An 18,620-nucleotide genomic window follows, 5' to 3' on the forward strand; every position below is an offset into this window, starting at 1 on the left:
AGGTGACATCGATCAGCACCGAGTCCAACTTGTTGGCCAGAGTATCCAGTTGCTGGTTCACGGTCACCTTCATCTCCTCGATGGCCCCCATGACATCCAGCAGAGTCAATTCGGGTGATGCGCCCGAGGCCTCCTTGGGCGGCTCAGGCGATTTACGTGATCCACTAGGGGATCCCTTTGGCTGAGCATAGCGGTCCATATTGTTGGCCTGAGAATAGGCTCCCCTCCGGGTAGATTTGGGTTTTAGCTTGTCGCCATCCACTCTTGTCGTCATCGTTGGCGATCAGCAAGGTCAGCACCCTCCAGCACCCGGAGGAAGGCCCGGGGATCCGGGCCGCTAGCTGATGTCCAGGCTTGGCACTCCGCACTCGGTGCAGCTCTCCCGATGTCTCCTCAACAGTTTTGGTCGGTCAACTCGAAACCGAAAGTGAAAGTACGAGTTCCAGGGCAGGCCCAGCCTAGCATGCCGCTGTTGTTCACTTTGCAGCCGGGCACCTCACCAACCCGAGTCCGGGACCAAAGCCGGAGAAGGCCGCAAACTTCAGGTCGCCAAAAAACCAGGTTCCCGGAGTCCAATTTCGATTTGGAAAACGAGTGGCACCTTAGCGTAAGATCATAGACAAAAGCCCGTCGAAAAAATCAGGATTATGACAGGATAGACGTGGGAGGTTGCGGAGGCCCTCGGGAGCCACAAGCCTACGCGGCCATCTTGGTTGCGCGCTAGGCTCCTCCTCCTATATGTTGTGTTTTGATTGGTTGTGTCAGGTTGAATGGTTTGTCTGATGAATATGAATGTGATATAATTGTTCATACAACCCTCTTACCTCTCTAATGGGGCCTTCTTTGGTTTTTGCATATATCCTTTCAAAAATCAACTGCAGTTATATTTGTAGTATCTGTTTATTGTAATTATACCAATGAATTATAAAAATAAAAGTATAATCTTTAATCAAACTTTCTTGTGTTCTCTCGTTCAAATGGTATAGCTGCCAGCGATTCGTTGGGTTATATATCAGTAAGATCCATTTGATCTATTATTATTTAGATAGGTAGAGCACAACTTTTGTGTTTGGTATTGGCTGTGAAGAGTGCTACCATGCTGGTTGGGACGTAGCCCATGTGCCCAGCTAAGTTGGCAACCCTGTGTGCTAGGTGGGGCTGTCATGAAGATTGCTGCTGTGCTGTTAGGGTTGAGCCTGTGTATAGAGGAGAAACAGTGATCCCAAATGACAGAGGGCCACCAGAACAAGGCAGGGATCGTGGTCTGGTCGAGACTGTCAGAGGAGGATGGAGGCCGTGTGGTGACCAGAGTGGGCTCAGGCCGCGACTGAGGACCAGCACCAGGAGGGTCCTATTCCACCCAACCCCACCCTCCCACTTTTGGGGAGGATTCCAAAGAACTTATCAGCATCGGAGGAACGTTGAGAATCCCTCGGCTTCTGCAGTTGCAGGATCACATTTGAGGAACTCAAGGCCACCCAACAGCCGTCCTGGGCCGTGTGTGAAAGACTTACTAGAAGCAGCCGCTGCAGCTTCAGGGACCGCAATGGAGCCACACTCAGAGACTCTAGTTGCTCGGCTCCTGCTGGTGTAGGTAAGACTGATTACAGGCCAGACTGCCCAGGGGAACTTGACTCCTAGATAGTTCTTCGGTGCTGCTACACTTTTGACTTTAATAAAGAGTTGGAGTGAGACTCCTGAGACTTGGACTACTAGTGGGGCTTAACCTGAATGTCACCTCTAGTGAATGGGAATAACCACTAACGCTAGAGAGAGGGGAATGGGACTCTGGCTCTGACACACTTGAGCCCTGACCTCTAGGGACTCAGTGAATTGTTTGTAAATTTCGTATTTTGCTTTATATAAATAATCCTTTTTTTAGGTTGATCCTAGGAAGCCTCATGCACTGTCTCCAAGACCTGCTGTAAGTGGCATAGTGAGTGTATTCCCGCCTGCTGCTTTCCATTGGTTAAATCCTATGTTACTCTTATTGCCTGGCTGGCTCCTTTTTGGTTGGTGCTCCCGATACATCAGTTCCATTTTATCGGAAGGAGCACCGACCAACTACAGCTTTATTACGCTCCAAGTGTTGATGTGTTATATTTATGGACTACTTTTTTTATTTTATTTTGTGTCACTACGCGCCCGGTTTAATTTTTTTTTTTTTTCATGACCATGGCGCCCGCATTTAAGAGCCACCCTACACACAAGTTAAATTACACGAACATCGCGCTTTATATTTTAACACGGCATCCGCTTTCATATTATTTTTTTAAAGTAATGTGCTTGGGTGCTGTGCTGCATAGCACAGTGCTCGGTTTCATGTTTTTTTTTTTTATTAATCTGTTCGGGCTCTGCGCTGCCTAGTACTGCGCCCGGTTTCATGTGTTTTTTTAAAGAATGCGCACAGGTGCCGTGCTGCCTAGCACGGCGCCTGGTACCATGTTTTTGTTTTCATCTTTCGCACCGTTGAACCTCAGACCCTCACGCAACCTAGGCTTCATAAGGGCACCCTTCCTCTCTCACAAGGAGTGAGGAACTTTGGAGACACGCTACCTCAAGGTATAGGCCTTGCGTTATTTAGTTGGAAATTGCTGAGGCAAGATGTTATTCAAAGCTACAGATAAAGTTATGTAGGGTCTCGGCCCACATTAGCACATCTTACTGCCACTGTTGAACTCTTCGTTATTCACTCGAATTTTAAGGCTGCATAACTGTCAACCTGCCCCATGTCATTAAAATTCCTTATTTATGTTATCTTATGATAATTTTCAGCCAATCTACGCTTATAAGGAAGAAAAACTACAAGTCCCAGCATTCTTTGCATAGTTGCTTCAAAACTATTTCTGACTTCAAGACTCGCCTATTACGCGGGGTTTGTTGACTGCAACGAGGTGAGCTGGATGACTGCATATAACGGGGCTCCATGTTGCCAGTCTGGTAAGGTCACAAAATGACCACATCAGGCATGTTCTGTTCAAATTGTAACATGGTATCATAATGCCAAGAAGCAGTATGGTCCCCCTACACATCTTCTGTTATTTAATATATTAGATGCCTCATAAACGTTTGGATTTATTAAAGAATCCGATTAGGTGCAGAGCATGGCTGGTAAAATCTACAAGCTCTCAGTTGTTCAAATCCCTCCCGGACTAGGTCATCACTTCCCATTTCTATGTCCTCAACCCAAGAGTGCTGCAATCCTCTGTGCCCCCCTCCTCGCCAATGCTTTTACATCATTTTCACTGCATAATTCTGACCACTCTGAAACCTATTAAACTGACTGATCTCACGGTCTAGATTTCACTGGGACTGGTGTTACACAGGGATTGCTTTTTTTACTTTAAAAGTGTGAAAACATTTGAATGTTGCTGATCCTAACATCACTGTGTGTTTTGGCTCACTTCGCAACCTTTTAAACAAATTCTGAATTAATGTTCAACTAGCCCAATGTGGATGGTAGACAGGCTAGGCAGCCTCTTGTGGTGGTTCAACCATTTACCCTAAACTTTCTGGGACTAGTAGGCCCATACTTCAAAAAGTGAACTACACGTACTGCCTGCTTTGTTGTCGGGGCAAAAAAATAAAACCTTAAACTCCCGCTCGTAAATTACCAAAGTAAAAAGTGAAAATATGTACTGGATGTGGTATTAGTTCTTGTTATGGGACAACTTGCGCTCCTGGTATAACAACCATTTGCATTGCAATAGGTTTGGCATTTGCGAGGGTTTGAGCTATTGGCATTATAAATGACGATGCCTTTTATTTGTGTTTTAAAAACCTGCAGGCGGTGCGTAAACACGCACTTTGTACTTATAGTCGTTGCTTAGAAGAATTAAGGCTGGCAGTAACTGCACCTGTTTTACTGCCATTTTACTGCCTTCCTTTGTTTCTGGTAAGCAAGGACTACAAGTAAAAAGTGCGTGTTTACGCACCGCTTGCAGGTGCTTGTTCATAAAAGAAAGCATTTGACTGGACAATCATTTATTGCTGCCGCTGAGCGTACTTTGATTTGTGAGCCTGTGTTCACCCCCCTGTGCCCAACCCCTTCTCTCCCTCCCCCACGTCGAGAGGTATAGGACTGCTCGACCTGCGCTACCACGGAGTCTAGTGTTGAAGGGGTCCTTGGCCCAATGGCTCAGGATCTATAGAAGGCCGGGACCCAGGACATCAGGAGTCAAAGGCCTCAATCCCGACGGTTGGGCCCATTAGTTCCTGTTAGCCCCCTGACCTTTGAATGGGGTATAGACAGTGAATCTTTGGGAGGAGTAGCAGACTGAGGGCTGCCTGATTTACAAGGAACGAAATAAAACACAACTCACATCAATGCCCAAACCACTCCTCCTCCCTGAGCCACAAACCCTGCACCACCCTGCCCTAACCCAGCCCACAGCATTGAAAAATAAAATGATAATAACTTTGTTGTTATCATTTTATTTTTCTCTGCTTTAAGAGCAGTGGGCAGACGCTCCGCCGCCTTAGCGGAGTAGCCCCCCCCTACTTATACGTGGTTAAGGCAAGCGTAGTAGCGCTTGCCTTGGTGCGCGTGGCTCTGCCCACGTTGTTCCAGCCATTTCCTGTTCTTTCCATCAGGTAAAAGCATGCACGCTGCTAGTTATAACATCCAGAAACTAGGAGAGAGCCACACATTTACCAGTTGGCAAAGGAGGCGTACTTCTGGAGAATTAAGGAAAACCTAGTCACAACCTCATGATTTTTCCAGGCAAGTTTGTCTTCATCAGATCCGAGAAGTTGAGACCAAAAGTATGCCTTCCCTTCTCTTTAGTTAGTCTCCAGATATTCAGGAATAACCATAGTTACTCTCTAATTGTTAGAGACTGCATTTTGTTTGCTCTTTCCACTGTTTTGCTTTGATATAAGGTGGCACTGCACCCCAAAATAAATCTTCAGACCCTGTGAAAGTTCCATATCAATAGAAAAATAGTTGCTATCTTGCCTACATAGGTTGTTTATATCTCACGTTCGAAACCAACAAAAAATGTCTATCGGAACTAACTCCAACAGATATTATACCACCCCTTCTGGGTGTGTGTAGAACAGCTCCTTGAGCTAATCTGCACATCTTGTGAAGCCCTGATTATTGGAGAGAGCCACTTCAAGCAATAGCAATAGAAAATCATGTTTGGCTGAATCCTAGCTGCAATGATTGATCTCCCTACCTCCTTATGTTTCTTGCTTCGAAATCTCTTTCGATGAGTTAGGATGGAAGACAGAAGGCTGCAGGATATAAATAAACCTGCAATCTTTGTGAAACCCTTAGGGTTTCTTCTATTATTAGCACCCACCCTCGAACCACTGTCATCATTTGTCTTGACCGGTGAGTGGACCTGTTCCTGAATGGAACTAAAGTGGTTTGCTTGCACACATACTTTTTGCATCCCTAGCACTGGCTGTCTGACAGTTTTATTTTTAATATCTTAACCTTACCTCGTAAACAAATACCAAGAGTAGTCAAGAAACGACAGCTGATGTACAGTCATGTTTCAGGTGTTCTCAAAGTTTTCAAATACCTGTATACTTTTCATGAGCTGACTCAACTACATACTCCAGAATTTCAAAGCTTATTTCAAGGTAAGTGTGATAACGACCTGTTTAGGCAGGTGTTATTCTGCTGACAGGAGTTAAGCAACGCATATCCCTGACAACTAAAGACAGTCTCAGCAGTGACAAAGGGAATGGTGAGAATTCAAGGAAATCTGATGACTGCCAAACCTAAAGATTTCCATTAGCACCATTTATTAAAATGACTTTATTAACGTCGATAAGTACATTTGGCTTGCCCTTCGTGCTCCTGATAAAGCCAGATTGTCTTTATAGCCCACCCCTCCTCAAGAAGCATTTTCAGGGTAAAACTAAGCCTCTGCGGAGTTTGCAGAGTTTTACTCTGCGGAACTCCGCAAAGTTCCAGAAAAACGCCTCTGCGCTCTGCAAAGTTTCTCCAGCGGCGGAGTCTGTTAAGTCGCCGCTGCTCGCACTGATTTGTAGCGCATGGAATTTGTCCGGCAGTTTCAAATCGGCGCAAATGGCATTATACATCACGCTAGAGGATACTGCTGCTTTATGTCAGCTCGAGTAGACATTCTACTCGAGTGGCAGCTTCCTCAACGCGAATATTAGATTTTTTGTGATCTGATGCGACCACCCGCTATTAGAAATTTTGCCGGGAGGAGGTCTAGAGCAGGATTTTTTCTCGCGACCGCTCGCCAACTTACCGATGGCAAGCAGCTCGAGAGAAAAAACTCTGTCACTTCAAGGAGTTTTTGGGCACTCCACGCAGAGCACAGAGAGGGCAAAACTCTGCGAACTCCGCCGACGGAACGTAATTCTTCGCCCAACCCTGGATCGTGAAACAACCATGGTGGAAAGGAGCTAGGGGGGCATAACGTCTGGTAGAAATCACAGCTCTACATTCTCCTGTCTCCAGTCTTGCATCCCCTAACCTGGGGGCCAAGGGAAAGTTAATATAGTGAAGTATATGACTATCTCCTTGGGGTAGCTTGAATCTGATTAATAGACACATCCTTAATTCCTCATGAACGTCCACAGTTGACTCATGTGGACCTCTTTGCTGAGTCAATAAAGAGGTTTATGAGAATTTTACATGGCATTTCCATTCTGTAACAAGAAATAAGCATGTTTTCTCCATATTTACTTTCACAGGAGGCTGTATCGCGACAAGTTAAAATTTTGGACCCATTGTGTTTTGGGGACCCTGATTGTGTTTACCGTCGTATCATTTTTTGCTGAACAGGTGAGATTATCCTTAAATACAAAAATAAGAAACCATGTTAATTGCTTATATTGTTTAATTTGTAAAGCAATTTTTATATGTTAGTACAAAAAAGGTGCCAATTAACATATTGTTTGCTCAGACCCAATACATTTTGACACTTTTAAAGACTTGTTTTGCAATCTTTGTGGCTTGTTTAAATTGTGCAATGGAAAATAGCTGCTGATTTTCCACACAAACGTTTGAAAGCCAGTGGCGGTTCGTCCATTGGGGGCGCTGGGGCGTTGCCTCACCAATGCTACGGCCCCATTCAAATTCTTTGTTTAATCGTTCTACTTCTCCGACGCTATTAATTCCAATCAGGACTCCTGATTGGAATTAGCGTCAGAGAAGTAGAACGAGGGACGCTCGCTGAGAGGGGTGGGAGGGGGTGAGGGCGGGGCTGTGGCACCACTCGGAGTGAGTGACAGCAGCGCACTAGACAACTGTCACAGCAAGTGCGCATGTTCGTTTTTGGGCTTGTAATTTCTACGATCAGCCCGAACATGCGCACTAGCCTTCCCCTTAACAGACCGAGGGTTGCTTCATGCCGCAGCCCCCGGTCTCCTAATGGGCAGGCAGTATCCCTGCCCTCAGCCAATCTCGGCGCTGCTGGAACAGCGTCAGAGGGGTTGGCAGTGACGTCGCGGCTGTTCCTGGCTGTTTGAAGAGCGCGGGATCCCGGCCCAGGAGCAGGTAAGACTCTTCCCTTCTCAGCTTTTCGCTAAAATAAGTAATGTGCACCTTTTAAATTTCAACAAAGTCTGAGAACGTGTGACGAATTTATTGCTCTTTTTAGCAGTTTGTTGCTTGAATAAATACTTCTTGCTGTACTGTAGGAAATCCTGCTTTACTGGAAATATGTTCCCGTCTCTTGCGCATTCTCACTGGGGCTGGAACAAAGAAAATGTATCCATTCCAAAGCATGGTCTGGGCTGGGTGAAAGTATGGAGGGAGATTGCATCACCTACTGTTCTGGAACCCCCTCTGTTTGGCCTTACAGGCTGTATCGCTAGAACCGCCCAATTACATACACACAATCGTTCCTCATTCATTCTTATTTACACTCCACTTCTGGTATACATACCAATACAATATTCTGACCATGTGGGATCAGCGTGGTTATAAAAGCACGGGAAAGTATGTCGCTCGATTTTACATCAGTTTTTTTATTTAACCCTGTGTCACCCCCGTGCTCTCCATTATATTGCACACACACTCACAGTCTCACACGATAGTGCTTGTTTGTTTTGCTAGAAAGGCTCTCGCAAGTTCCGACAGAAAATCTTTCTCGTTGTGCTCTGAGTTGAGAGAAACATGTACTAGTAACCCTGCATATTTCGAGTTATGCAGCTGCCTCAAGCGCGCGCAGGGACGAGGAAGACAAACCTTAGAGACATTTTTTGTGTACAGTCAACCTCTGTCAGATCTGTCTGGTAGTTCAGAGTCCCGCTGTTTAGGGTATTCTGCATGTGAGGGGATGTGCGTTTCTTTCCAAATTAATTTTCACCTTGCAGTTGAAATGTGGATGGAAAGAGAAGTGAATTCCCTTTCTTTACCCCAGACATTTGAGTTACGTTTACCTTTTTCCTAAGAAGTAATTTGCTACCACCTCTGCCTTTTCAAAAAGTGAGGATTTCTTGATGTTGAGATTAGGAAAAATCCTGTACATGTCGCTCGTACTTAAAAGATTATAGCTTGACAGTGCCATAATTATTAGGGGCTTCTCTTTCTAAGCGCTTTACTTTTGATGTCGAATATCTTGGTAATGCCTGTGCTGTTGCCAAAACAAACCTGACTTGTAGTAAAAAAAAAAAACAGCTGAGATCTACGTGTCTTTTCTCTATCAGTGAGGACGCTTAATATTCGTGAAAAGAATGGTGTATAGACCATTGCTTGACAAGAAGCAACCTTATAATTATCCTTCTTTCCTTGTATTAAGAGTGTTAAAGTGGTCTATACAAAAATGTGATGAACTGTAACACGTTTTTGCTTATATGAATTGTGATTATGTAATTATGAAAGCGTGTCTTTTTGTAACTGATAATTCAGTTTTAATACGGATTATTGTGGGAATGTAGAGAAATTGATTGCTTTTGTGATTGCAAAAAGAGAAGAAAATGGCACCAGGCACAGGTATGGAAAAAAGGATCAGTTGTGAGGTGTAGTTAGGCACAGAGGTAATGGGATACAGGAGGGTGGTATGAATCAATAAATGTGTGTAAGTAGGGATACATGTAATAGCTGGGATGTGCCATAGACCCCAGCTAAAAACAAAATTGCTGAGTCTCTCTAGCAGTGATGCAGTATTGTGCCGCAGAGTGGGTGACATCATGTTCGAGCTGCCTGTTTAAGTTGGTTTGGTCAAGGACATATACTGTTTGCAGTGCTTTGCCTGCTTTCTGGCTCTGGTGCCTTGTCATCAGACCTCAGAGTGGTTGACACCTTCCTGCATTCTCAAATTTGCCTGAAAATGCACCATTTGCCCACTCCTTTTTCAAAATTGTTTCTGAGGGAAGAGAAACCTCCCCCCCCCCCCCGAACCCACCTTAGGTGGTTCAGGCTCGCTCGCTCGCAACAGTGAACTACCACAATTGTTTTACGCCTCATCACTTTCAAAGGTCACCAGCCGCCACTGTCAGCAGCTTAATTGACCAAAAGGTATCTTAACACCCCCCCCCCCCCAACCAAGGAACAGATGACTTTAGTTTAGTCAATAATATTTGAGGGATGTGAGTCTGAGATCTCCCAGTAAGTGACAGCAGCGTACCCTCCTAAACAAGCATTGGTAAATGCATTACTTTTTGCCAACTTAGCTTGATGAGCAGTTGAGCTATGTAAATTAAGGAAAGCGTGAATGAGGTGGTAGGAGGTGGGGCTTAGGGAGGTTGAAAACAAGGGAGAGTAGGAAGGTGATAGGAGGGAGGGCGAGGTGGGTTGAAAACAGCAGCGGAGGTCAACAAAAGAAACAATATGCACTCTCATTTTATATTTGGGTTACAAAAATGTATTCATATAAAAAAATACGTTAAAAATGTTTTTTGTGTGTGAAGTTGCGCCGCACTATAATTTCCCTGTAGGAAAAAATCCTCTTCCAAGATGACCGCCGTGAAAAATGATGTGGTGAGGAAAAGAGAAAGAGGGTGAAGAGGCTTGAGTGAGACGAACTAGTAGGGCTGTGAAATAAGTGGAGAGAGTGGGGTGGAGGGTCTGGAAAGGTAGAAAGTCTGGGAGAGTCGGACACCACAAGACAGAGGGGAATATAAAATGCATATTAGGGCACAGTAAACTGAATTGGCAGGCACACTGCAAATTGTGTCATTTTTCAAGAAACAAGAATTTTCTTTAGACTCCTACATTGGTAAAGGGAAGGTCAAGCCTCCAAGGAACAAGCTATTAGTGTTGAAAACAACCCTAAGACTGTTTGCTTTCTGAAATATACATGTGTGCAAACTACTGCTGGTTTAAAGCCATATCCCCCAGAGCGATGGCCTTCCTGGCATGAGAAACCGCTTTGCTGGGCTGAGGATTGGAGGTAGTCAAACTGTTAAAAGAGGGCCAGCACTAGGAGGTCAATAGATACACACACAAAAAATGGAAAAGCGAGAGGAAAATTCGTACATGAACTATGAGGGGGAAGGGGAAATACATGCCGCGAAATAACACAAGGTTGTTACCCTGGGGAACTAAAGAAAAGTTCATTCAGCTAAGATATTAAACAAGATACACTGATAAAACCCACGCTAAAAAGCTAACATGAGGGAAGCATTTTATTATTTGAGTTTGGAAAAGTACAGCTGACATTTTAGGTGACTACAAGAATTGGTCAAGCAGACATGCTTGCCATTAATGGAACCAGTTCACAGACATGCAAACAACAACACAGCCTTCCTTATAGCTGTGACCTGCATCCGGTTTGTTAATGCAAACCAATTGTAAAGCTTAGACAAAACTCAAAAATCAAAAAGACAGGTGGTCAAGATCACGAGCTTCATGCGGTTGTACAGGAAAACTGTAAAAAAACAATACTTTGCTCTGCAGGTGTCTGTCTGGTGACGACTTCAAAAGGACACAATCAGTGGAAACACAATAATGCAACCGAAGGAACAGTATAAACGTTTCAGCACAAACAACAATATAAGGTACCAACAATATAAGGTACCAACACCTAAGCCGTACGTTTGCTGCTCAATTCCCTAATATGGGGAAGGACTCTTTAGCAATTGCCTAAATTGCCGTAGGGTATTTAAAATCATCACTAAGAGAAAAAAATCATAGTCCTGCTAACAGTCTGGAATATTTTGGGTACAAAAATAGAGTGGGTGTCCATGCAGCTACAAAAAAGGAAAGTGAAACAAAGCTTACCTGATAAAAACGCCCGCAGTCACTCATTGCCGTTCTTCAAGCCAAAAGGCGACCTGAAACCTGGGGACAGGCTCAGCTCTGAAAGCGAGGCTTGGAGACCTATGCATTCCAAACCTCGAGTAAAACAATTCTTTGCCTGTAATGGATCTAAAATCAAATGTTGGTCTGCATTGTATAAGCAGCAGAGAGTAACAATGTTTACATTCCAGCTATATTGGCTCAGCAACACACTTCTGTGGTGTCTTCCCGTATCAAATAGTTACATAGCACTGCTAGCACACAGCACCATCAGGGTAGTAGGATGTTACATTTAAAGATGGGTGACTCCATTTACAGAGCCACATTAAATATAGGATAGAGACACACTTAAGCAAGAAATCGAGGATAACGTGAGCCACAACAAGGGGAAGTGAAACAAAGCTTACCTAATAACGCCTGCAGTCACTCATTGCCGTTCTTCAAGCCAAGAGGCGACCTGAAACCCAGGGGCAGGCTCAGAGCTGAAAGTAAGGCTTGGAGACCAATGCGTTCCAAGCCTTGTGGAAAACAATTCTTTGTCGATAACAGATATAAAATCAAATGTGTTTCTGCATTGTATAAGCAGCAGAGAGTAACTACGCGAGCTATGTATGAGGTGTACATCATGTTGGTGGCACGGGGTAGGGGGCCAAAGCGACATCTAGCGCACAACTGTCGAGGATAATGTGAGCAACAAGGGCAGATGAGCTTTGCCCCACTGCTTTCTCGCAGTACAAGAAGCAGAAAACTACCATTCTATGTTTCTGCTTCTCGCACTGAGAGAAAGCAGAAGGGTATGCCTGGTTGGGGGCGGGTGGGTGGGCCGGTCCAGGAGGAGTGGCTTTCCCAATGTTACAGGCCCTTACTGTTTGGTCGGCCCTCTGGGGCGGACCAAACCAGTCATGCGCACTCTGCCTTTTCTCTATATAGGCTGCTTGCAGCCTACATACAGAAAATGGCCTCCCCATAGCCGCTCGGCTGGGCGCCGTCCCTACCAATCACAACGCTGCCATTGCAGCATTGTGATTGCCTTAGTGGAGGGGAGGGAGGCTGCCCGCTTCCTGTTCAGCAGGAGAGCAGGAAAATGGGACCCGGCTGGGAGCTGCAACGTCACGAGACCCGGGAAGGTAAGTTTATTTTTTTATATTATTTAAACACCCCCTGCCCAAAACCCTCACCTAATCCCCCAACCGCGAGTCATGCCGGCCGTGACTGGTGAGCAACGAAAAAATGTCCCGTGCATGAAAACAGTACTTGGTCCTCTCAAAACTGATAAGAGAAGCACAGAAGGACATACAGAAAACAATATGCTGCAGCGGTGACCTGCGGGAGCCAGGCACCTCCCGAAACGGCAAAACGTTGCCTACAAGGAAAGGAAATGCGAATCTGTGTTGATCCTATGATGATCCAGCTAGACTGTTCCCTTTCCTGAACTTAATCAGTTTATTAGCAGATAAAATTCAACACCCCTATTTGATGGTAGTCTGCAAAGGTTCACAGTGAAATAGTAAATGTTCGTTGTGGATAGTGTATGATGTTGTTCACTCTAGTCCAATTTCTCGACAGATCAATGAAGGACAGGGAGGACAAGCAGAGCAGCCCTAGCACTAGCCTTGGTTTAGCAACAGTAGACTGAGCTGATGGTGAACAACAGCCCAAGCCCAGAAGCAGACAAGGACTGGGGAAGGGAGTTCAGGGAGACCTGGCTCACCAACAGTAGCAGACTAGGCTAAGGCTACAAGAAAGGCTTTTAGAGCCCAGATGAGGAACAGCAATTACAAATTCCACGTGGGAAAATATGTGAGATAGCAGTAAAAGCTTCTGAATATTTAGCAACAATTAACAACTTAGGGCAGCAAAAACTTATTTGGAAAAGTTAAAAACTGATAAGAGAAGCACACAGGGAAATACAGAAAACAATATTCTGCAGCCAATATAAATGGAGGAAAATTAAGTGGCAAACCCAGGAAACAATCAAAGTAAGGGAGTGGGATGTAAGCTCCTTTCAAGATTTTAATTAAATACAGTAGACTTCACAAGCACAGCACAAGAGCTGTGCAAGCGAAACCTAAAAAGGGCATGTGGTGGACTGGGGCATGGTTTGGTGTTGGTGGAATTATGGACTTTAGTTTGGAGTTTGGAAATTTAAGGAATATTCTTGAAAGCAATAATATACAGATAGAACCATCCGTTGGCAAAACAACTTTTTACACCCCTAACTAATAACACGCTATGACGCCCAGTCAAACAACTAAACGATTAAATAAAAGGAAACAGAAACAATAGCATTTGTTTGATTTGAATAGGACAGCTTATTATCAAGGACAGCCCCTACGTGTTTGGCTTTTGCTACCGGTTTTGGCAATTCCCCCAACTCTGCGTTGCCAAACATCACTATCTCGGTTTTGTCCGAGTTAAGCTTCAGACAGTGTTTACTCATCCAATTGTTAATTTCCAGCAGGCAATTTTAAAACTGAGATGCAGAGGAGGGTTGATCTTTATAGGCAGCCACCACAATCTTTGTGTCGTCAGCGTAGGATGTTAAACTAAAGCCAAATTGCTGAATTAAAGGGGCTAGTTCCGACACATAGATGTTAAAAAGTGATGGACTGAAAAGTGGGAACCCACAAGGCAGAGTATAGGAAGCCGTTTTAAAATGGTCTAGGGCAACTGTTTGTCTGCTGTCAGTCAAAAAGGAAGATAGCAGGGAGAGTGCAGAATCTTTTAACGCCTAATTTTCTCAGGTGTAATAGCAGCAGGTTATGGTCAACTGTATCCAACGATGTTGATAAGTCTCGGAGAATTAGGGCAGCTGCTCCACCTCTGTCCATCACTGACATAATCTCCTCTGTAGCATTGACTAGTGCAGTCTCTGTGCTACATTCCGGGCGGAAACAAAATTTAAAGAAATCAAGCAAATCATTGTCTTGTATATATTGAGCTAACTGTTGATTCATAATTTTCTCCAGTATTTTATCCGGCATAGGCAACCTAGAAATGGGGGGATAATTACTTGGATTGGACGCGTCTAGATTAGGTTTTTTTATCAACGGAAGAGTAGACGTGTCCTGCCATAAAGTAGAAAACACTCCAGATTTAAACATGGCATTAAAAATTTCAGAGAGGGTAGTACCTACTTTGCTGGCTATGCTTCTCAGTACTTAAGGGGGGCAGGGATCTGATAGGGAACCAGATTTAGTTTCCCTAATAAGTTTTTCTACTAGCTTGCTTGATACCTGGAACCAACCTGAAAACATGTTTTGACCTGGATTAGTATTAAGTGGTTTCTCGATTTGCTCTTGATAGAAAGTGACCTCAAATTGATCATAGATGCTGTTAACTTTGTCCCTAAATGTATTAGCAATATTGTCACATAAGCGTTGACTACTTTCTTTGACAGTTTTACTAGGCAAAGCAGTAAGTTTATTAACTACCTCAAACAATTCTTTAGACGAGTTCTTAGCTCTTTATATCTGCTTGAAGAAAAAAGCCCCTTTTTAACTAGTTAGCATGGTTTAATATTTCGACAATGCCAATTTATAGTTTCTTTTTTCTAAATTATCATATTGCACTCGCCAGCGTCTTTTTAGTCTTCTGCAGTTTTGTTTTTCTAGTCTCCATACCTCCGTGAACCACAGCGCGGAGGGCGATTTGCGATTGCCTGAATTCTTACCAATAGGAACTGTTGCATTAAAGGCCTCGTTGAGCCACTGTGTGTATTCTCTGGCTGCCAACTCTGTATTTACACGTCATAGGTAGAGAAATGTCAAGCTGAGTCAAAAGGTTACCGGATTCAATCTTGTTCCAAACTTTATAGACAGTCTGATGTGCCCTTATTGTTATATTTCATATTGGTACCCTAATATAGGTCCAGGGAACATTGTACACTTTCCCTACATCAGCTCCTGTTATTTCCTATGAACGAGCCTTATACGGACATAACTCCAAATAAGGACAGGATGCCTTATATGGACATCACACCTTATAAGGGCTGCAGCCTTTTATAGACTAAATCTTTCACCTAGTTTCATGCCGAGGGTGGGTTTTTCCCAATCAATATTGCTAAGACGTCATCCTTAGCACATATGAATAATTGATGAGTACACTCTCCAGGAGGTATACTTCACCGCTCACATTGACGCACAAGGTTTAATCCCCAACGTCATCCTCATACTGAACAATGGGTAACACACGTACATAGACTGTATAAATACAGAACCTCTTGCTATCAGAAAGCGGGAGGGAACCGAGACTTCAAGACCGACACACTGACCAGAGACGCTGCAGCTCCGGCATGCCATCGCTCCAGCTGACAGTGGTCTGACGATCCCTTGCGGGGTGTCCAGCTCAAGTCCAGGGTGAAGTCCCACACTCTCACTATTCAGGTATGGGGTTCTGACTAAAGCATTGTGGGATTCTTGGCTCTTAGGCTTACTCTGTAGCACCTACTCACATGCTAGGTACACTTAAGTACATCTAGTCAGGCATCTTGAAAGTACGCACTTTATTTTATAAATGCATTTTAAATTTCATGTATGTGTTCATGACTATTGAAAAATGGCAGAACAATACTGTTCCTTTTTATTCACTGTACTGCTGGTTCTATATCTCTACTACTGTGTTACAGTTGTAACAGCGCACTTATTTTACATGTGAAGAACTACGGTACAATTAATTCTTATTTTAAAAACGCTCTACTGTTTCTTCTCTGTATCTCTCTGAGAACAAAAACAAGCATGCACAAGTGACTGGGTCAAAAGTAGTATATTGTTTCCACGAGTCTGAGGTTATTGTGTTCTAAGGTTGCCAAAAACGAATCTCTGTGATAACAGGAGATTCTAGTGGCGCTGCGAGCTAGCTAATGCAAACCATAGGCTAACATATGCGGTGGGGGTGTACGGAGTCAGTCTGCCACCAGACCCACAGTATATGTTATCCGTAAACAGCGTAGGTCCTGCATGACAGGGTACTATTAGGATTACACTACATAATAAAATGATCTGTCCAAGTTAAAGGATGGATATCATTTACTGCCAGTGTTGGTTCCGAGGTGAAGATACTGTAGGAAGGTGGATATCTGACTATGGTTACCCCCAACTTTTTGCCTAGTGTCTAGCTGGTTTTTCGACTTAGTTGGCCTGAGATCCTGCCATTCAGGGTCTCAGGCTGTCTGCTTTCTCTTTAAAATGGACTCCATGTACCCTAGGTACATTCCCAATTGGTAAGGATCACCTTATTGGACCCTGTACAGTGTACTCTAGGTACCCAGGGCATAGGTGTACCCTAGGCCTCCCAGGGGCTGCAGCATGTATTATGCCACCCCTGGTCTGGCCTTCCAATCAGACACAACTGGCTGATCACTCAGCTGGGGCAAGGTCGTGTAATCACCCCTTGCTTAGATATAGTATACCTATATCTACCCTTAACATAGACACATGTGTACCTATCAGCCACTCCTATGGCAGGCCTTAACAATCCTGGAGGCAGAGTGCTTGGTAACATGTGAGATGGTGCTCTAGCATGAGCTGAGCCTGTCTGCAGCTTTCGGAACCATGTCCTTATAGCTGTTCTATGATATAGCCTACCATATACTCTTAAAGTACCTTATAATCTTAAACGGTTATGGTAACTATGGTTTGGCTTTATCAAAACATGTCGTGTAAGGTGTCTAACACTTTGGAATAATACGCCCATACCATTTCTGGTGATGAGGATATTATTCCTCCCTTCTAGAGGGAGAGACATGTTAAAATCCTACTTTGCTGTTTAACTCTAACCAAACCCTTAGGATCACAAAATGGATGCTGCTGCCACAGACACGAGTCTGACCTCCTGCTGCTGGGAGTGATCCCGGCAAGGGAGGCTTGGACAATAGGTTTCCTGCTTGGGGAGGTGCTAGCACCTCCCCAGACAGACTTTAGTCTATTGGGGCAGGGAGGGATGAAAAGAATGAGACATGCCTGGGGCACACAAGGTGTCCCGTGCATATTCCAGTTCAAACCGGTGCTGGGGCACTCCAGCCCCAGTCCTGGCACGAAACTGGACAAAGGGAAGGGGGTGTAACCACCCCCCTCCCAGGTCCCACCCATAAGGCGTGACCTAGCAGGCAACCCAGCCCCCCAGATTAGTATAAGAGTGGTAGCTGGGCCCCAGGAGATTAGATTATCCTGAACCTGCAACTTGAACAGAAACTCTGGACCTTCGACATTCGACGAAAGAAGAAGACTGAAGAATCTCCCTTGTGGCCAAGGAGTGGCTACCCTGTGCAAACAGGCACCATCAAGAGACTACCCTTTGCTTTGCTGAAGTTCTACGAGGGACCGACTGCAGAGCCCGACCAGAGCCTTGACTTCCAGACTTCTCCGACCCTGATCCACATCCACAGCCGAGCTGAGATCCGTGGAGGCGACGAGAGACGTGGGATTGGCTACCTGGGAAAAGTGGCTAGTATCGTCCAGCGCAGCTTCTGAGGCACCCTCGAAGTTGTGCACCGGGGATTGAGAAGCCCCAACCCCAAGCACCATCTGCACCGAAGATCAGCCCCCCACACTCCACGAGTCCTGCGTGGGGCCCTTCTGCATTTTCCTGCTTGCCGCGTCTGTCCGGTTGCTTGCCCGTTGGCTAGTGGCCTTTGTGACGACGCATCCTGAAATCTTCACTGCTGGTTTGGCTCCTCCAGACTGGCTCCCGCTTCCCTGTAAAAGAGAAGCACCCCAGACCTTCCTGGTCTGCACCAGAAGCAAGTCCTCCGTTCTTCGTGGGTTCCGCTTGCCAAGGCTTGGTGAGTCCTAGTTCGACTTCGACAGCAAGAGCCTTCGTGGGACAGCTCGCCTCCTGGTCCTGGTCGTCCTCGACGTCTCCTGGTCCCCGTGGCTGCAGCGACAAGCTTCACCTTCACCTGCAATCTTCACGACATCGCCTGGTTCCTTCCTGGTTCCACGTGGTCACTGGCTAGTGACCTTGACTCTGTCCCTTCTGCTTGCAGGTCTCCTCTCTTCTTGATCCCAGCCTTGGGATCCACCGGACACTCTTCACTGACTGCCTGTCAGCAACTTTCCTTCAGGCATCCATAGAAGTCCAGGACGAAACCCGACGCAAGTTCACACCTATGCACCCGCAGCCCGTGGGCTAGGTAACTTGGGTACTTCGGTGCTCACAAGAGTAGTGACTATCCTAGCGTCTAATTTCCGAGTCTCGACTCTCTAGCTGCTTCAGAAGTGTCCTTAAACTGTTAAATTCTAACTGCTAGTAATTCTATTGACTTTTACGCATTACGCGTGAGTGTTTCCACTCTGCACCTGAATCCCGTGGGCCTCCCACTTCCTAACTGTTGCTAGTGTAGTGTAGCCCCAGCGATTCCCTAGGCCTAGGCCTATCCTATTTCCGTGACAGTGGTCCTTATACCACTTCTTTAGTATATGGTTTGCCTGGCCCCTAGGGCCTAACT

At 45.1% G+C, this 18,620-nt stretch overlaps 1 protein-coding gene across 1 annotated transcript in view; it reads left to right on the forward strand.

Annotated features, from left to right (window-relative positions):
• GNPTAB (N-acetylglucosamine-1-phosphate transferase subunits alpha and beta) overlaps nt 1–18,620 on the forward strand; it is a 644,942-nt gene that overhangs the window by 617,754 nt on the left and 8,568 nt on the right. The window contains exon 20 of the mRNA XM_085653265.1: nt 6,682–6,772. Within this exon, the coding sequence (XP_085509391.1) occupies nt 6,682–6,772 (91 nt within the window). The remainder of the gene's footprint in view (nt 1–6,681; nt 6,773–18,620) is intronic.

Source organism: Triturus cristatus, chromosome 4_1, assembly GCF_964204655.1.
Source record: "Triturus cristatus chromosome 4_1, aTriCri1.1, whole genome shotgun sequence".
Classification (NCBI taxonomy): domain Eukaryota; kingdom Metazoa; phylum Chordata; class Amphibia; order Caudata; family Salamandridae; genus Triturus; species Triturus cristatus.